This window comes from Antrostomus carolinensis, unplaced genomic scaffold, assembly GCF_000700745.2.
Source record: "Antrostomus carolinensis isolate BGI_N321 unplaced genomic scaffold, ASM70074v2 scaffold9513, whole genome shotgun sequence".
Classification (NCBI taxonomy): domain Eukaryota; kingdom Metazoa; phylum Chordata; class Aves; order Caprimulgiformes; family Caprimulgidae; genus Antrostomus; species Antrostomus carolinensis.
The window spans coordinates 82513-102560 of record NW_010304452.1 but is presented as its reverse complement, the minus strand read 5'-3'; the positions used below and the strand labels follow the sequence as shown (position 1 = coordinate 102560).

The window sequence follows — 20048 nt, the reverse complement described above, 5'->3', positions numbered from 1 at the left end:
GGGGAGGGGTGTTAACTCTAAACAGAGGGAATTGAGTTGGGAATTGGGAACTGAGAGGGGGGGGGAAAAAATCCCCACCTTTAAATCCTCCTCCCCACCTTTAAATCCTGCTCTGATTATGATATTATAATTAGACTAAGCTTTGTGTTGAGATTTTAACCAATGCTATGTTTTCATATTTTAATTGGTATTTATTTTCTCAGATGTAACTGATTTGGATTTCTTAGACGATGCCTATAACAAATTGGTTCCATTGATAAGTAACTCCTCTACAGCATTATTGTCCTCAGTCGTGAAAAGTTTAATTGCAGCTTGCTTCCATATTTTTTCTTGACAGCTGTTGAAAATAGTGTGTTAGAATTTGATTTATACTGAGTTTTAGGAAGCAGATATTTGTTCAAAAGCAGTCGGGGAGTGCAAAGATCCATGCCAATATTCAGAATTCATATTTCCCTTGAATGGAAGGTTGTGATAAAATGGTACATGGTGTGTTTTCATTGCCTGTTGAAAGACTTTCATGCAGTTAAAATAAGCATTTTGATGGTGGTTGAATTAAGAGTTTTTGTCAGTCTCTTCTCATCATGGATGATTAGACTAAAACGTCTGCTTGTCTTGACTTGAGATCACCACAGCTTCAGATAACATGCTTTGTGATTGAAGGTCGAAATATTTTGAATTCTAATAGGCTGCCAGATGAATTGCTTGAAATAGACTGTAAAATTTCAAGGCTTCCTTTTCCATCTGCTGTGAAAAGAACCATTGGGAATGGTTGAGCTTGATGATCATAGAATTACGGGATGGTGATTCTAAAACCCTCAAAGGGAAGTTGCTATGGAGATCTAGTTCCAAACTGTGAAATGATTCACCTCTGAAAGGCTTCAGGGTCTGAGAAGCTGAACACATCATTGTTCAGGTGGTCATTGGTTAGGAAATTGCTGGTGCCTGTGTAATCAGCACTCCTGTGGTAGTTAACGATCTAAAAAGGTTTGTTCTGAATGATGTGGGACAACAGCAATGTGCATAAGATGGCTTCTCTCAATCATAGTTTGCTCAGCCTGGTGCTTGTAAAAATACAGTGAGCTAAATGGCAGAGAAATGAACTGCTTCATTGAGGAAGTCCTTTAAAAACAAAATTCTTTTCTGTGATGGATTTGACATCTAACGTAAAAGAAGAACTGTTTCAACTTAAAAAGCTGTGGTTAGATGTTGCAAAAGTATCACATTTATATATTTATTTTGCGAGGAGCAGAATGGCAGGGCTGTGTATTTGTGTGTGCTCGCAGGCTGAAGGAGTAGTGCAGTTGGAAATGAAGGTTTCCTCCCAATCACATCTCAGGAACACAAGTAGCCTTGATATGCTCCTATTGCTGACCCCTGCTCTCCCCCCACCCTTCCCAACTTTAAGGCTTGCCAGACACTGTGCTTTGACAATCATGGAAAAAACCCACCCTTTATAGCTGCGATTCAAGTTAATCAATGCATATGTTTTATTTCTTAGTTTCTAAATTACTTGTGTGTTTTCAGGATAGTGAAAGGGAATAAACAGAAGCTGTTTGCATGTGTGCATGAAGCAATGCATTTTGTCAACAATTGCTAAAATTTGCCAGCAGATTCTTAAATTACTTGGAAACTTCAGTGTACGCAGAAGTATTCAATGTGCTTTTTCAAGGAAGGCAGAGGGTATTTGCTCAGTGTACAAGTAGCTACTGACTGTAGCTGTCCGTACCTAATTCAACATAAAACATTTGTTTGACCATATGAGATTTGCATAGAGAAGTTTGTGTTATTTGTCGTGTATCTTTTCAGTAGCGCCCTTGTCATAGGTTCTGTTAATGGGATTCAGTAAAGAAGATGCCAGTGGCTCCTAGATGGTGCTAGTTAGTTACAGAACATAACTGCCATGTTCCACGATGTAGCGGTCATTGAAGTAAAATGTTACTAGAAAGAAAAGCAAATCCTAGAGTGTTAGGGATTACTTTACTGAAATAATGTACAAACTAATGAGTTCTATACTTCCCGTGTAACTGGTCAGCTAAGCTATAGTTAATACTGTGCTTGGTTTTCTGTTGGGATGCTGGTTTGAGTTTTATAAGGAGGAGGAAGGGACTAACATCCAAAGTAAAATATTAGTGTTAAGTTTTATCTGGTTAACTGTTAGGATTAAGATTTGAACATTGAACAGGAAATATTGCAAACACTTTTTATTAGGTCTAGCATCTCAGATAAGATGCAAATGAATATATTACCTTTTGTTTTCAGTATTTCAGCTGCTGTTCTAAAAAGATAATTTGATATTTCTTGTGATTCCAAGCTTGTACTCTTATGTGAGGTCCTAAGAACTGTGGTACCACCTTTAATTTGTTGAAAAGTAATAATTCCATGTGAAAAATCATGTATGAAGAACAAACTGTCTCTTAACCAGATAATGGCTTTATTATTATTGACAGGATTTATTTTAATAGAAACCAGATAGGCAGCATTCTTTTAAAATTTGAATTGATTTGCAAAGGGTATATCTGGATGAACTTTATTGCTACTGTTGCATTAAGTTTATGTATTATGTTATAAATGTGGGACAGAATGTCCAGAGGGAAGGTTTTATGATGAGGCACATTTTTATAAGGTACATTTACTGAGAGGCTTTTTGCTTTTGTTTTTATTTTATTCACTTAGCAACAGAGCACTTAATTACAAACTTATGTAGGCCATATACATGCATAACAGCACTGATCAAACAATTTTTGCTTGCTTTAAGTCTTTGTGAAGTCTAGTTTTTGTTATGGTTTTTTGGCTGTTTTTTCCTCAGGTATGTTTACTTTTCCTCACCTTCATTGTGCAATGAAATAGACCCTCAAAGGAGAAATATTCAGATATGGAGAATGAGGTTCTTTGTTAAGATGTGTTGAGCTGAGTTTACAACTCCTTAAAAATATCCTTCTTCTAAAAAAAATCAGCTTTTTGTAAACAATGTCTGATCTGTAAACTTAACTTTTTTTGTTTTCACTCTGCCAAATTCCATAATCCATTTTTATAGCATTTTTCTAAGACACTGCAAGAAGTAGTTTGACAGTTTTGTAGCGCTCTTGTTTTATCATCACAATGATACAATTTTAAGTTTCAGAAGATTTGGGAACTGCTTAGGTAACTAACCTCTTGAAACTGAAAACTTGTCATTACTGTGTTTTGTCTAGGTGTTTATATAGCTTAAGACATTGCTTTAAATGTTTTTGAAGAGAAGTTGCTTTATTGAAACAATTTTACACCCTTTGTTGTGGGTTCCAGGAGGGTTATAATTTTGAATTCTGTGCTGAACTAAACTGTTCATTCACTATGCATTATTTTACAAAGACTAATAACCCTCCAAGGTATTGAAGAACACAGAACAGAGCTGAGCCGGCTCTGTACGGGAGCCAAGGTGGGCCCAGCAGACTGAAACAGCTTGGACTTTGTTGCAGCATTAGATATCCAAAGTGGTTCAGTAGGAGTACAGTTGTAGTAACCGCTATGCCAGACCAAATAAAAATGCCCCTTCTTGTTCCGGTTAACACAGTTGTATTTTTGGAAAAATCTGAACAGAGAGGCTAGTTTTTCCTAGGGAATTCTTATTTTAAACAATTTAGGTAGTATGTCAGCCATCTCAAAAAAAGTTTTACATCGAGTGCTACGCTTCCTAGTGTCTCTTGATAGCAGCAAGTCCATGCAAATTTGAATTACCATGTGCTGTGATCCTGGGTAAGATGTGTTGGAAGAAGAGTAACCAAGAAGTTTGTCCTGAGCACTATTTGGAGAGCATTGCAGTGATAGTATTTCATATATATGATCAAGGGCAGTCAGAGCGAGCCCTCTGCAAACAGAGACATGAAGGGCTCAAAGATTTATTCCTTCAGCTATCAAGTAATGTCCTTTACCCAGTGTGACCAAGTTGATAGCAAATCTCAGCAGGTAGAAGGTTTTGCCTGCAGAGTGTTGACTACATCCCAGTGGTGCCAGGATGAAAGAGCAATGGCAAGTAAACACATTTTTACATCTGAAATAAATCACTAATTTTTGTCAGACAGACTCAAGGGTAAAGGCTCTGGAACAGGATTTTTACAGATAAGCTCATTGGAGCGACTGTGTTGGTAACAGCTCTCCTCTGATAAAACTGCTTTCACCAGGAGCAGAATCATGGTTTCTTCTGCCGACTTACATGTCCTGAAGTGAATTACTTTGCCTCAGTGTTTCCCGGGGAAGATTATAATTCTCATCTCTGACCTTGTGCAGTACTCACTTGGTGAGTACTTTTATGCAAATGTAAATTCTTTGTGTGCTCAAGAAGTTGATACTACAGTCATTTAAAATCCTGTATTGCTGGTACACGCTCTCATTGTGTGTCTGCCAGTGCAGAAATAGACTTGCCCTTTTTTGTCATATACTCCCAATAGATTTGATACTGAAAGGACTGCCATTCAGCCACGATTCCAGACTTGCGGAGGGGTGCTTGATTTGTGTTCTCTTGAGTGGTGCAGTATTAGGGCTCAGCGGGGTAAATGTAGCTGCTTATCTTTTATATAGGTAAGTAATGAATTAAAGTCCTAATACCACACCAGTCAAGAGAGCCCAAAGCAGCTGCTTTTCTCATCCTGTGTCTGTATAACCATATGGTACCCGTAAACTGTAACGTGTTCAAAGTAATTAATGCTGCAACTAATATTTTGAACTATTTTTCGGTTGCTAAAAATCAGCTAAACTTGAGAATAAAAACAAGTGTTTTTAATGGGAATTAAAACCTTTTCTTATATTTCTACAGTGCAGGTAAAACAAAATAATTATTGCCACAGTGACTGCTTGCATTTTAAATAAATTTATACATATTATTTTTAAAAAAATCTAGTTAACTTTAAAATATGTAAGTTTTCTTGTCATTTAGGGTTCTGTGAAGCTGATCATCAAGAGGGTTGCAAATCATTGGCGGTTTCTATTTTCAGAGTTCCACATCCCAGAGTAATTTGCTTTAATTTCACCCAATTTAACCTATACTTCACACCATCACCATTCAGCTTTAATAGCTATGTTCTATGCATAAGAAAAGCAGATAAATGTCCACAATTAGACTGCGAGTGATTACAACTAGTTAGGGCTTTATGAAGACAAAACTTAAAGGGCTGTAGCACAAAACAAAGCCACAAAAGATGTCTGAAAAAATTCTTTCTTCAGAAGTCAAGGTTTACTACAGCATTTTATTTTTGTACTTGATTTTGCTTATGTTGAAGATGTAGACAGGTGCACCTTCTTCAACTGAAAATTACTCTTTCTAAAGAATATTAGGTTTGTGTTACAGGTGATTAATTTCACTTGAAATTAGCTTGCAAGGGAAAACATGCTAAACCTACTTTATTTGTTGGTTCTTTGTTAACATGTGCTACGTTTAAGAAGCTGTAAAATGTTGACTCTGACCGTATTCTTTTGCCCTTCTAATCACGAGTATGCATAGTAAAATAAAACATCGAAGTTGAATACATTCTATAATGTTAAATGTACTTGTACTTCAGAAATAGCAGTATCTTTTACCATTTAAATTTTTATAGTACAGATGATAGCATGTCAAGCCAGTCTAAGTAATATGTTACATATAATTTAATGGTTTTTGACACTTGTAGTCTTGTTTCATTTGAAATACCCTGCTTCTAGCCCCCCAACCCACGTAACCCTCTTTTATTTCTTTTTGTTCTGTCCCCCATTCCCACCCTGGTAAGTGGCCAGATAGATATTATTGCTCTTTTATTTTAGGGCTTATAATAGGGTCTGTATGTGTATTGTGATTTGCCATATCAGTCTGTGATGAGCAGCTCTTTTTTATAATAGGCATTGGATGTATACTGGTGAGGAAGTGCAAGTATCAATTATTCTCTAGGTCTGGTTTTTGGTGGTGTTATTAAATATTCTCTCATAGCTTATTGACAAAAAAGGCTGGTCATTACCCTAAATAGCGATGAGAGTTTCAGCTTGTGATGCAGTTCAGATTCTGATCAAATTGTAAATATCCCTCTTAATTATAACATAACATACACCAATGCAGTTGGTGTGTAAATGAATACAAGATGCCAAAATGCTGTTAAATGGAGCTTAATATTAGCCAAATATTTTGTTATGTTTTACTGTAAGGATAAGGATAATTAAAGAAGTGAAGTGACTGATATATCCAAATTAATCTTGAAGGTATTAGTTAGTTTCCATAATTTCAATTACGATCAGAATAAGATAAGTCTAGTAGTAGTATTTTGATTTGTTTTTTAGCATCTTGGTTGCTGCTTGGAGCCACTAGAAACAATAAAGTTTAGGCTATAGGCAGCTTCGTTTTTGTGTCAAACTAGTTTTATATGCTATATCATGAAACTTTCAGTCCAATCAGCAACTACATTTAAATACTGCAAATTGTGGCAGCAAAACAATAATTCTGCTGATTAGCCCCTTTCCATTTCTTGTAAGTGAACTGTTTATGCTGTTGAGTACCTTTTGAAAAAAGAAAAAGCCAAAACAGCCTTGATTAGTCAAGGAGTAATTGGATGACTTGATTTTAGCAAGAGAATGAATTGGTTGATGATAGCCTGTAACTAAGTGTAGTGGTTCTGTTCAGATGAATACATAACATACAGTCATCAGATCTTGACAGGTATAACATAAGCAATGCAAAAATCTCTGGAGGCTGAGAGGTAAATTTTGTCAAAGAATTTTGAAGCTGATTCTTGAAAGAAATGGAAAGAAATGTGCATGCCATTAGATGATACCGTTTAAAGTGTGGCACTTGTTACTGCTGTGCTGTATACATATTTATCTGCTATTACTTTTGCATGTGAAGAAGAGAAGATACAGTCTGTGTGTCCTGGCTGCCATTAAGACCTGACAAATAGACAATTTCTGCTCTTCCTCAGGGAAAAACCAAAGTCAGGTTTCACATCTTCTCCAACCACTCATTCTGTTTTCTGTATCTTTTTTATCAAGTATCAGTTGAAAGCAAAGTGCAGAAATAACTATCACTGTGTTACTACTTTAATGCTGCCTTTAAAATATTTTTCCCTCCTGGTGTTATATTTGAACATCTTTTTAAAAAGTGTCATTGTCAGGTGGATTCTCCAAAGAGATCTGCAGGTGCCCTGAGGACTGCAACGGAGAACAGGACTAAGTGCAGAGCTCCTGCTCTGCTCCTGGCTGTAGAGAAGAGATCCAAATTGCTTCTCTGCACTGTGGTCCCACCACACTGGGACCCAAACAGCCAAAAAAAAGTGCTCAGATGAAGATAAATCCTTCCCTGAAACTGAAGGATCCTTTAAGTTTGGGCCCACTGGCAATAGAAGGGGGAGCTGGATGTGGCAGTGATAATTTCCAAGCTCCTCATTTCTAGTAACTTCATGTTAAGTCATTACTTTTGGAGCTGTTAGATGTCAAAATGAAATCTGCTGCTGTGTTATGCTTTACTGTTTTTGTATCTAAATACTTGCCTTGTTTTAATAGCAGTATCTGCATGCCACTAAAGCATTATAGGAATTTACCACAGCAGATTTGTTTACTTACAACAAGACTGATGTTTCTAACTCTGTAGTCTTTGTTCTTTCACACCAAAGGAAGTGGCAGGGGTGTATCTTTCAAGCTAGAGTGCAAATCCATCAGCATTTCCTGGGAGATTATTTCAAAAAAGGCTTATAGCTAGGATATGTAAAAGAAAGAGGTGGATTCTGTTCCTCTTCCTTTTGAAAGGTTGACTAACTTTTGATAAAAATATATACTTCACCTCTGATGGGATATGCAAGACACCAAAAAAGTCAATGCTAGTTCTTTAAATAATGAAATTAATGAAATTAATGATTAGGGTTTCCCAGTTGACTTTCCTATATTACTATATGCTTAGCTTTGTTATTGACAAACAGATGCTTCTTTGGGGGTATTCTTGGGCAAGTCTATTTGCTATCATCTTGTGTCTCAAGACCTACCTCTCATCCTTCCTGCTTATTCCAATTCAGCGTATTTTAGTGGGTTCTTTTTATTTTCAACAGGCTGCTGTTCTACATAGTGCTCAATACCAACTACTTACACTGCTGCTTACTCAGGGTTCATGGCCTGTGCCCACCTCGTGCATCTTGTTCATCGTACAAGTGTTGCACTGTCTTTAATTGGACAGTGATGTCATTCATTGTCCCTCACTTGTTATATTTTAAAATAGAGCCTTTGAGCTTTTTGTTTTGCTGCTGTTTGTGCTGGGGGTAAGGAAGGGTTATGATATCATCTTCCCTAACAAAAGAGATTAATTTCACTCACTAATAAAGCAAAGGCAGAGAAACGTATTAATAAATACCCATAAACTGTTAACAATCTGTATCAGGTTAAGAATTGTAGATTAATATTATAGTTCTTATTTTCATCTTTGTGAGTTGCAAATAATATGCACATTTTCTGGTATGTCCTATTTCTTTAATCAATTTTAGAACTCCATTTTTTCCCTACTAATTTACGTTTTTATATAGACTGTTTTTTTAAACTAGGGACTGGAGTAAAAATAAAATAATAATAATAATAAGAGTAATAATGATAACCATTATATGTATATGAGTGATGCACAGTACAATTGCTCACCACCTGCTGATAATGATCACGGAGAAGCGAAAGGAACCCTGAAACCGAAATCGCAGTTACCGAGAGAATTCCCATTTTTCTGGTCAGCCCCAGTTAATATACTAAACATGACGTAATATGATCTGGAATATTTCATTGGCATATCCACCTGTCAATTCTGGGTTTTACTAACTACGACACTTTTTCTCCACTCCACCCTTCCATTCCTTTGTTCTTGGAAACTGCCCAGGCACAGTGTCCTGGTAGTTATCAACCTTGTTCTCATAACAATCGTCACTCAAACCAAACCACAGTGCTTTCTAGCTACTAAGAAGAAAATTAACCCTCTCCTAGCAAAAACCAGGACAGGCTCCTTACCTGACCAAGTAACCACCTGTTACCAGACATGGATCTCTTGTCATTGATGTTGCCTAACTGAGCTGCAGGATGGCTGCTGACAGAGGCATGAGGATGGTGATGGGGAAAGGAGGCTTGAAGAAAACTGACAGAACGTTGAAGTCTTCATGGGTTAAAGCATTTAGTGGTCCGAGAAGATAGTGAAGGTGAAATGTATAGTTTCAGTTTTATAGGGGAGGAATTACACTGAATTAATTGGGTTTGAATGAATAAAGAAAATGGAAAAAGGAATGGGAAGATGTGAAGAAATGGAAGATAAGTGCTGGAGAAATATTTTACTGTTGTTGAAGAAAATGGAAGCATTTGTTATGACTGACTAATTCACCTTACACTTCCTTTTTCAGAAAAAACTTTGTTCTTCCTTAAGAGCAAAACAAACTGTTTATTTTTATGTTCTAAACGTGAGATCTTTACAGTCATGGAGATTTTCTCCTGGTTTTAACAATGTGGTGGTGTTTTGGTTGTTTTTTTGAACCCGTGGACACCAAATGCAGAAGGAAGATGTAAACAACTTGAGAATGTATTCTTTAGATGGTAAATGGCAGTTTTTCCTTAACACAAGGAAAATGATCATCTTACATTTTTGGCTGCATAAATACTACTAGTCTGTTGAGAAGGCTGGGCAGGTAGACTTTTCTTTGATTTGTATGGTGACATCTTCCTACTTCCCCTCCCTCCCCCCCCCCCCCCATTTTATTCAGTATTTTCCCTGTAAATCAGAACTGAGTTGTTAAATTACGTTTTCTAGTATTCATCCAAACAGCCCACATCCCCTTGAGTCAGATGCACAGACAGGTATTCATGGAAGGCAAAGGCTACAGTATCTCTTCCCTAATTGCCTCTGGCTGGTCTGGGTTGGTGTCCTGAGTTTCCATTTGACAGAGCCGCCTGCTCTCCTGTCATGGCCAGAATCAGAGTCGGATCTATTGCTGAGGTGATTTTCTTGTACCAAGGGAGATCATTGATGATCTGTGGGGAGAGACAGCTGATGGGAGAGGAGGGAGCTTCTGGTAACCACTGTTTTGAAGACGTTTCATAACGTCATGTAAAAATTATTTTGACATTTGACTGTCAACAACACTTTAAAACTGTGTATTGCTTGTTTTGATGTAAAATATTTATTGCTAAAAGCACTGTTTTCAGTAAAAGACAAAATGAAGTTTAAGATGTGCATGACAACAAAGAACCCCAACTTTTTATCATTTAAGGAATTATTTGTAGTTTACCCTGTTTCCTATCCTAATATTTAGTACAAGAAACACCTTGGGGTTTTTTTCTGTGTAAAAAAACAGTTGATTTTCATTTTGGTAATATTAAAATTATTTTCACAGTTGTTTACTCAGGCATATTTTTAATGTTATAGGATAGCCATGCTAATAGTCTGAAAATTGATCCAGGAATAAGTAATAAACTGTTTGTAATTGTTAATATATTTATTTTTTTAAATATAGATTATTTTTTTTTTTTGGAGGGTGGGTTTTTGTTTTTGGTGATGCTGCTTATCTGATAATTTAAATCCTAGTTGAATTATGTTTCCAGATTGTCTTCAGAAGGGCATGAAGTCAGCACACATGCTTCAGTAATATCTGGTTGTTTTACCCTTATGTTTCCAGTTGGCAATTTGAAATTATGGCTTCAACTGCACTTTAAATATGTGATAATAGCATGTGTTTCTAATAAGGGCCAGCACCATTTTGTTCAGATAGTGTGAATGGTTGTCACTCATATATGACAAATGCACCTTCATCTGCTTCTTTGATGGCCCCCTAAAAACCATACCCTCAAATCAGGCCGATGAAATTAGCTGCTGTGTAAATTGTGTGTCTGAGTGGTTCATTATCTAATCACCGTCAGAACCACAGTGATAAAGTAGATTGAAACAGGGACGAGGTCTGCCAGATGATTTCAGGCCTTTTTTTTCTATGCCCTGTTTCCCTTGGAAACACTAAGAGTCGTTCAGAACTTCAGAATTCTTTGTCTAGAACTTCTTTATTTCTTAATGCATAAAATTGGTCAGCCAGTGAAGGCTGCCAGGGTGATTTGTAAGGTTTTCTTTCTGTGAGTCTTTTAGTCATTACTGTGTGTATTAAAATGTTCTATGATGTTCAATTTGGCTACTATGTTTGCTACTGCTAGGTTAGATACTGTTAAATACAGCAGTGCCTATTTTCAGGAAAGTGCTCTAGCCTGTTCCTATTTAGAAGGAATTCTTAAAGATGTGTTAAGTGCTCTCCTGAAATGGCAGTGCTGTGCTTTGTATGTATCTGTATAAGGCTATGGATTTTGGAGCGGGTATGTAAATTAACAGACTAAACCAGTATGATATAAAATATTGCAGGTGACACTTGTATACTGACAGTATCGTAGATGCACTGACTTTACTTTTTCATCTCAAACTCTTGTAACTCTTAATAATAACTCTGTTGTAAATGTATATTTATTGTCTTTTTAGTTTACTATGTAATTTAAGTGTTCTTTTGTTTTAGGAGCATTTGAAGATGATGATATCACTCACGTTGAAGGAAGTGTAGATCCTGTTCGTGACATTGAAATAATACATGAGGAACTTAGACTGAAAGATGAGGAGATGATCATGCAGAGTATAGACAAGCTTGAAAAAGTAGCTGTAAGAGGAGGAGACAAGAAGTTAAAACCTGAATATGTAAGTATAAATATATGAGCTATAAAAGTAGGTCACTAAGTACTCTCTATATAGAATCAAAATTTTTGTATTGTTGGTTTTCATTAATGATCTCCCACATGGATAATATGAAACACTATGATTTTTATGTGTATTCTAAAATAATTATTATTTTGAGTGGAAAAATTGTTAGAATGGATTATTTGCTGTGTTGACAGTGTAAGATTTCACTGATAAAGCTAATTGTAATTTTTAAAATTTAACTGTTATTTTCTTGCTGATACAGCTTTATATGAGAATTGACAACTTGCATCAGTGTTCAAAGTCCATCAGTCACTTCTGAATTATTCTTGCTGTTAAGTTCTAGTCTGATGTTGTTACTAGTATTCCTGTAGCCACCAAATGAATATATTTTCTTGGTGTGGTTGCACTTTGTGTCTTTCAGTGCATGTTAAATAAAGACTGCTAGTTGAAATTAATTTTAGAATGTTGTTGTGGAAAGGTGCTTAAATGAGCTCAATTATCACAGGGTAGTAGCAGTGTTTCTTTGTAAATTAGAAATGTATAATAATTATCAAATTCAAAGTATATTTTTATAAATTATTATTTTACTGCCACTTGACTTATGACTCTGCTACACTCTGGCAGTAGTCTAGTTATTAGTTTTTCTTTATTTCATTAATCTTCTATAAATATTTTGGGTGGTATATAAAGTGCATTCTCTAATTACTATAGCAGTGTATCAGTGTGGAAACAGACTATTTATGCTTAAAAATCGAAGTAAAAACCCACTGTTTTCTCCCATGGCTTTTTAGGTAGCACGTAATAAGAAAAACATTGTCATATCAGTGCTGGTGTTTTAGTTTATCAGCATTAAAGTTCAGTGAAATTTGTTGGCCTTACCTAGTGTTTGGAAGTGAATAGGAACTGAAAGTGAACGTCCCTTTCCAAAATGTTAATCTTCATGATGCAGTGTTAAAAAGCATTTCTTTGATAGCTTCTGTTGCTGAAGAACTAGTCTTCATCTGTACTTAAAAATATTTTATTCCCTGATTGGTCTAAGCTATAAAAAACAGCCATGTTGGATGATTTGAAGGCTTTCACGTAAGCCTAGAGAGAGAGAAGCAGGCATGCTTCATTTAAGGTCTTATCTGAGATGTGTCAGCCCAGCCATGAGTACATATGGGCAGTGATTTTTATCTTTTACAAAAGATTGCACCTGCTTAGAGGAACAGTGCAGCTTATGCCTACAGTTTCAAATGGCATCCACATAGTCTTTCAATTAAAGAAAGGGGCAAGCAAAAATCCTGTCCATAGCGAATTCAAAGTTCAGCCTAAGGCTAAATTTTACACTGGCATAAGATGATGAAAACGAGGAGTGTTGTGATGCTGTTCTGCCCCGGTCTCCAGCTCTTCTTGGTTACTTTCTTGTGCCACTGGCTTTGGAAACAGGTTTGCTTGGCTCCTCATGATGGAGACATTCTTCTCCAGTTTTTGAGTGTACCTCTGTGGTGGTTTGACCCACAGTAGGACCATGTGGTCCTGCATTCACTCTGCTCACCCGGTGAGGTCGGATGGGAGTCACAACAAAGGGGGCATGGGATTAGGATGGGGACAGGGATGGCTCACTCACCAGTTATGGTCACAGGCAAAACAGACTCAAACTTGGGGAAGAAAAAATCAGTTTAATTAGTTGCAAATCATCTGAATAGACATAACAACCACATCTTACAACACCTTCCCCCACCCCTCCCTTCTTCCTGGGCTCAAATCACTTTGCTCCCAATTTCTCTACCTCCCCCACCACCCAGTGGCACAAGGGGCAGAGAATGGTGTTGCAGTCAGTTCACCTCTGCCGCTCTTCATGGCACAGAAGTCCAGGAACAAGATGTTCCAAAGCAAGCTTCCCCTGGAGTCACAGACCTGGCCTCGGCTCTCAGCTCCAGCAGGGGGACATCCATGGGCTGCAGACTGACCCCCCACTCTGGAGGTCCACCCCCACTCTGGCAGTGAGTGACTCTCGTGATCTCGATTCCATCACACTTGTCTCAGGGTCAGCTTTTCTGCTCCAGCATGGGGTCCTCCATGGCCTACATGTGGGTCTCTGGTCCACTGTTGAACTTATCTTCCATGCGCTGCAGGGACCTCCTTTGCCTTCTCCTACTCCATGCAGTGAACTGAGTGTCTGAGGTTCTCTGTCCTCCCCCTCCTCCTCCCTTCTAGCAATGAAGCTTGCTTTCTCTCTCTGTCCTTTGTTTAGGTCGATGGTCGTCTTTTGTTCAGGTCAGCGGTCTCTCCTCCAGGTACCACACCTACTTCTTTTCAGGACAGTCCTTCCCTCACAAATATGGATTTGCAGAGGTGTTTCCCTAGTGCTCATTGGCCCAGCCTGGGTTGGGGGTCTCTGCCTTGGAGCCAGAGGAGCTTTTCGCTCTCGTAAGGTGGCTCTTCCCCCACTACCAAAAAAACACGCCCCTGCCCTCAACACAACCTCTCTAGATGCTTTGAGGGTTTCATATCATACTTTGTGTTCTTCCTATGCTACGGAAGAAGGCACCACTTTTTTGTGATTGCAAAGAGACATAACTGAAGTGTGTTTTAGATAAAATTCTTATTGGTCCCATGTAACTGTAATGGGCGGTAGGTACAGTTGCTGTTGTATGACAGAGCTGCTCTTATGCATACTACAGGAAGTTTGAAAACAGAAGATATCAGGTTATTCTCAAATCAAGGGAGAGAGTAAATAAAACCCACAAATCTAGAAATGTAATTTAAATGAATTAAAGAAAACATTAAAATCTGGATTATTAATCTATCTTTACCCAGCTTCAGTTTCTCATCCTTCTGACTGACTCTTCCGTCAGTCTTCTAACTATTACTTTGTCTGTAGTTCACCTGTCAAAATCACTTTGTCATCTTGTGTCTGTAGCTTACACTTCCCATTGTTTCTTGTGGTTTTTTTTTCCTTTATGAACACATGCACAGAAAACACCAGGTTCTTGATGTTGTGTTGCTCCACCAGTTCTGTTCTCAGTAACAGCTGTTACACTTGACTAGTCTCAGCTGAGTTTGTCAACAACAATAGAGGTTTCAAAGGCATGAAATTCCTTTGTTTCTTGGAAAGGGGTGGCTGAACAGAGCGGAGAGGCACAAATTAATGCTCTTCTTGATACAAAGGCTGCATGGAGGAACTACAGTCACTAGGGAATGTCATCAAGGAAGTGCTGTGGGGCATCACGTCTTTGAGTCTTGCTGATCTTGGACCTTCTTGCTTGTCTTCTTTTGTGACTTGTGTGCTTGAATTGTAAGGTAGACAGTAGACCTTAGTAAAATGGACTTTTTTTAATGGTAAAGGCTTGTGAAAGCTCTGCCTGGTTACTTTTCTTTTCCTGGTGAATCAATCCTTAGGCCTAGTTATGCAGCTTCTACAAATAGATTTGTGTACTTTTAAGATTGTAACGGTAATTCTTGGGCTTTTCCAGTCACTGGATGTTGTGAGGCACAGTTTGCTTTGCCTCTTTTCCTTTAACATTTTGTGTTGTAGAGAAGGCACTATGGTTATATAGTATGCTGCATAATTAACTATGTGGTAAATGACTTGGGGCTCTAGGAGAGAAACCACACAGGATTGGTGATAAACGCAGTTAAAGATTATGCCTCCCTGAAGCTGTAGCCCAATGTTAGAGTGTATTTCGTCTGTTTGCTCATTCTGTACTTCCTGAATCTGATGTTTTTTGCAATTAGGTTGTTGGGCATAGAGTTCCCTGTCCAGCACAATTTGTAATATCTCCGTGTGGCTTGTGGCTACTGTTCAAGGCTTCCTCTTTCCAGGGCAGGAAAGTAATTAAGAGACAGTATAGACTGGAATTAAAACTTTTTTTTTTTCAAACAGATTGCCTTCAAAAAAGAGGGGTGAGAATGAACTTCTCAGTATTTGCCTTTTTAAATTATTTACCAGTATATTACATACTCATCACTAATACTCTGTTCTTTCCACAGCAGAGGTGTGCAACAAAAAACTTTTGTCTGTGCTCTGAGTGTTCCAAATCATTTCCCCTTTCAGGAAAACCAGGAGGTTACAAGGGAAAAACTTGGTATTTGTAGGTTGTTTTGGTTTGTTTTCTGTTTGTTTTTAAGGCACAGTGTTAACATTTTAAGTCTCTCTCTTTCTAATTATTTTCCTTTTCCCATCCTTTTGGGAGTAATTTCAGGTCAAGACACTTGAGAATTTCTTGAAAGTTTTAACTGACTGAGAGTTGTGAAAGTTCTGTGGTTCATTCAGATAAAGATACTGCAAGCTTTCTTACATGTATCGCTTTCAGATCTTTCACTGGCTTGCTTTTCTCCACTGAACAAAAAACATCTAGCACTTGAATTGCATTTTTTGTTTCTTTCTGCTTTGTTTGAGAGCACTTTGAGATCTATTGAGGAAGAACACTGTATAAGGTTAGGGAATTTTTTAGGGAAAGAAGAAGAAGGTGAGGAAAGAAAAGAAATAATATTGATCTTAGTCAATCATGTTTTTCCTTTGGTAGTTTGCTGAATATAACAAATAACCTTAATATGAAAGCTAAGGAGAAGTTACTGATTTTGGAGAGGCTATAATCTCCGTGTGACCTGTGTAAACTTGTTGGCTTCAAAGGGGATTTCACTGTGTATTTCATGGAAACTAATTGAAGTAGAAGTCATTCTTCTCATTTTATAAATATGAATTGTCTGCTTTAGAGGATTCTTTATATCAGTAAGCCTCCACAACTGCAAGTTGATTATCTGAAATCTTCAAAGGGTTTAGGGGGAGAAAAAAAAAATTGTCAGTCTGTATCAGTCAACAGTTCTTAAATCTGAGATTTGTGTTTAATTGCCCACCTTCTTGTGCCTCCGTTCTAACTTGTTAGTTATCATTTTTCCTTCACATAAGCCCACATTGCATACAGTTGGTAAGTTCACCTTTGTGCAGTGACCTGGCTTTGCAGTTGAATACGGTGTTAACTGTTCATGCTATCTCTCAGAGAATTGATTTCTCAATCCTCTGTCAGCAGAAATAAAATAGTTAACTGCTGTTAAGCAGCCATCAATGAAATAATTTTCAGGTTCTACTTAAAAATCAATGACACAATATGGTTGAAAATCAGCAACATGTAATGTTGACATAGGCTTGGAATAGCTTCCTTTACACATATATTTTTGTCTATTTTGCAAGTCTTCTCACTGCCTTCTTAGAAATTACTGTCTGCTCTTACTGAGGGTACTATTCGTTCAGATTCAGTATAACTTCAAATATTATGTTGGCTATGACCTTCTAAAGGGATATTATAGAACAAAAATACCCCTATTATTTGCATGTATTATAACAAAGTGAATATAATTTCAGAAAGCAATCAGAGTAATTTTGATTTTATATTTTAAATCTGTGGTGCTGGTATCTGCAGAGACATGAGAAAGATACTGAGGTAAACTTTATTATTAGCTTACTATTCATCTGTCATTTGGGGTAGGAGGAGTTTCAAAGTAAAATTCAAATACGTATGAACTTATAGATCAGGATGTACAGATTTTAAAACCTGTTTTAAAATTATTTAAAAAAAAAAATAAAATGAGATTTTCAGTCCTGGAGACAGAAGTCTTGAAGTTAATACAATATAATATAGTAAAGTGAATATTATTACAGAATTCTCTTCTATAACCTTTCCTGTGTGATTCAGTCCTAGTCCTTGCAGTAGATAGCTGTTCGTTCAGCCCTCTGTTAGGTGCTGAGTCTCTGTTAGTGTGCTGGAATGACCAGCACAGAATAATTCTTAGTGGTAATGGTATTGTGATTTATATATCTGACCGCAAGAACATTGTTTATAGTTGAGTTCATGCAGAATATTGATATTAGTGATAGGAAGACAAAATCTTTAGGTCAGTAGCAATGTCCACTGCATTTGAACTTCCAGTTTTCAGTTGAAAGGTGGCTTTTACAAGTCCAATGAGATATCTAAATTCCATTGTTAAAGTCTGCCAATTTAAAAATAAGGTTAGTTTTTCAAATCAAGTATGCTTTGCAAGAGGAAAAGTAATTGCAATTATGAAAAAACCAGTTAGAGACTCCTTTTTAATATAACGGTACCAAAACCATCTAGTGCATATTTAACTTACAAGAAAGACATCAAGCTTTGTTTGTAATTGTGATGGGCAATGAACTAATAACTGATACGATGACCATAGGCACAGGGTATAAGTATGTGTTGGCATATATGTGCTATGAGGAATAAAGCAAAATCTTCCTAATGATGTTTTAAGTAGCTTTAATTCCTTCTTCCTTCCTCATCCCTTCCATTTAACATCTTGGTTCTGTCCTGATAATACGGTAACTGATTGAAAGATGCTTTTTTGTTCATTTAATGTTACTGTTACACTGTGGGAGATACTTCACAAACAGCAGATAGCTGGTAGATTAATTTTCTTCTCATTACCAATATATACTAGGTTAAAACACAGTGAAAAATCTTTCCTTCCTGCAATATTCTGATGAATGGGATGGTGCTGAGCAGAATTTGCTGACCTCGTGCTGCAAGCACTCACCAGAGTTCTCACGGATGGATGAATTCTTATTTCCTATAACTGATGATGTCAGTTGGGAATTTTCACCTTTCTTTCATTCCAAGTTGAAGATAAATACAGTGATGAACTGCATTTTGTTGTTGTTTTTTTTTGCCAGTTACTTTGGTCTCCTTTTGTGAGGAGAGTTTGAGAGGCCAGTTTGTTCCACTGGAGATGGAAGGAAAGGAGCAGTGTATGCATACACTGTTGGCATACTGTCTGCTGATGGCTATTACAATTAGTAACTTAAATCATAGGGAATCGAGAAAATATTTATATTCTTAATGCATATAATTATGCCTAAAATCTTTAGTGGACCATTTGCTGTGCTTAATGTGGTATTTAGAGGAAATTAAAGTTCATTCTGGAGAACATTTTGAATGTAACAGGAAAATATTCATGGCAGATGTTTGTGAATTAATCGGTAGTAAAGCCTGACTTAAAAGTACAAAATGTGTAAATACACATTTGGATTTCTTTTGATATTATTGATAGACAAAGAGAAGTCAATGCTTAAATATTTTCTGTCAAGGCTGATCTTTTCTGTGTAGATTTGAACAGGGGCTTAAAGTAATTATTTCTGTAAATGTCTGTCTGGGTGTGTCTGGATCCCAAGCCATGGTGTAATTTTTAAATAGTGTATGCATACACCAAAATAACTCCATATATGAATAGCTGTATTCTGAAAAAGGCGCCTTTTTCGGTTGGCTTAATTCACATCCATGTGAATTCACACATGGATGTATTTGGAAATAAGTGTGTGTAGACTAATGCAGTAAGAAAAGTTTAGTGGAACTCATACAGAAGATGTTTCATTTTACTTTTCAGTGCAGTTTCCCTGTTCTGAATTTCTGAATTGCTAGAAATAATCACTTGTAGATAGACTGCTTTCTGTATTCTTGCCAGCTTTTTTCTTTGAGAAGCTACAAGTGACTGTATCATATTATGTATGAAGCCTTACACCCCACAAGGATGACCCACACAGGAGAACTTGGAGATTATTGACATGAGTTACGTTGCCTGGAATGCTTGTAGGATGTTTTGGGTGAAAGTACTTGCTGTGGTTCATAAACATTATTGTCATCTAGCTCTGAGTAAATCTGAAATCACGTACAGCTTGTACTGGCTCTGTTAGAAGGAATTTAATAGAAGAAGGGGTAACACACTTGTCCTAAATCCATTATTTCTCCCATTGCATTTTTATTAAAGTCAGTGAGCAAGGGAATTGTAAGAGATTAGACGATGTTTTGTACCACAGAGGAGTTCACTGTCACTCCAGTTGATGCAGTACCTGACTTGTTCTCTTTCTTGCACCCAACAGCTACAGCTTATTTAAGCACTTAACACAATTGAAAAAACATGATCTTGCCTTTTTTTTTTTTAAACTGCAAAATTTGTCTTAATTGTCCTTTAAAAATGCCACTGTTTTTAAACATTGTTTTTACAATAAATTCTTACTTTGTCACTTCAGCATCACTGTTAAAATAGCCAGAAAACCTCCAGGAAAAGTAAGAGAGTTGACTATGTAAGTAAGGCTATGCTAAATATAACTGAAGAAGATTTCCAAGGAAAGCCATGAATGGAAGGGCTGTGGGCATTTGCACACCATACACCTTGTGTTAACAAGGAAATCCATGTGCGCACAATACATTGTTTTTGGAGCAGCACAGTTTAGTTTGAAGTACTCTGTACCTCAAATAGCATAGTTCTCTATCTGTATCTGAAGAACCATCAAAACCATCATAGCTATTTTAAAGGCCAGATAGAATACTAATTACTACCTAGTTTGATCTCTTGCATGTCCCAGTTTAATTCTCACAAT

At 37.0% G+C, this 20048-nt stretch overlaps 1 protein-coding gene across 1 annotated transcript in view; it reads left to right on the top strand.

The window, feature by feature from the left end:
* OLA1 (Obg like ATPase 1) overlaps positions 1–20048 on the top strand; it is an 86425-nt gene that overhangs the window by 20959 nt on the left and 45418 nt on the right. The window contains exon 2 of the mRNA XM_010164454.1: positions 11490–11665. Within this exon, the coding sequence (XP_010162756.1) occupies positions 11490–11665 (176 nt within the window). The remainder of the gene's footprint in view (positions 1–11489; positions 11666–20048) is intronic.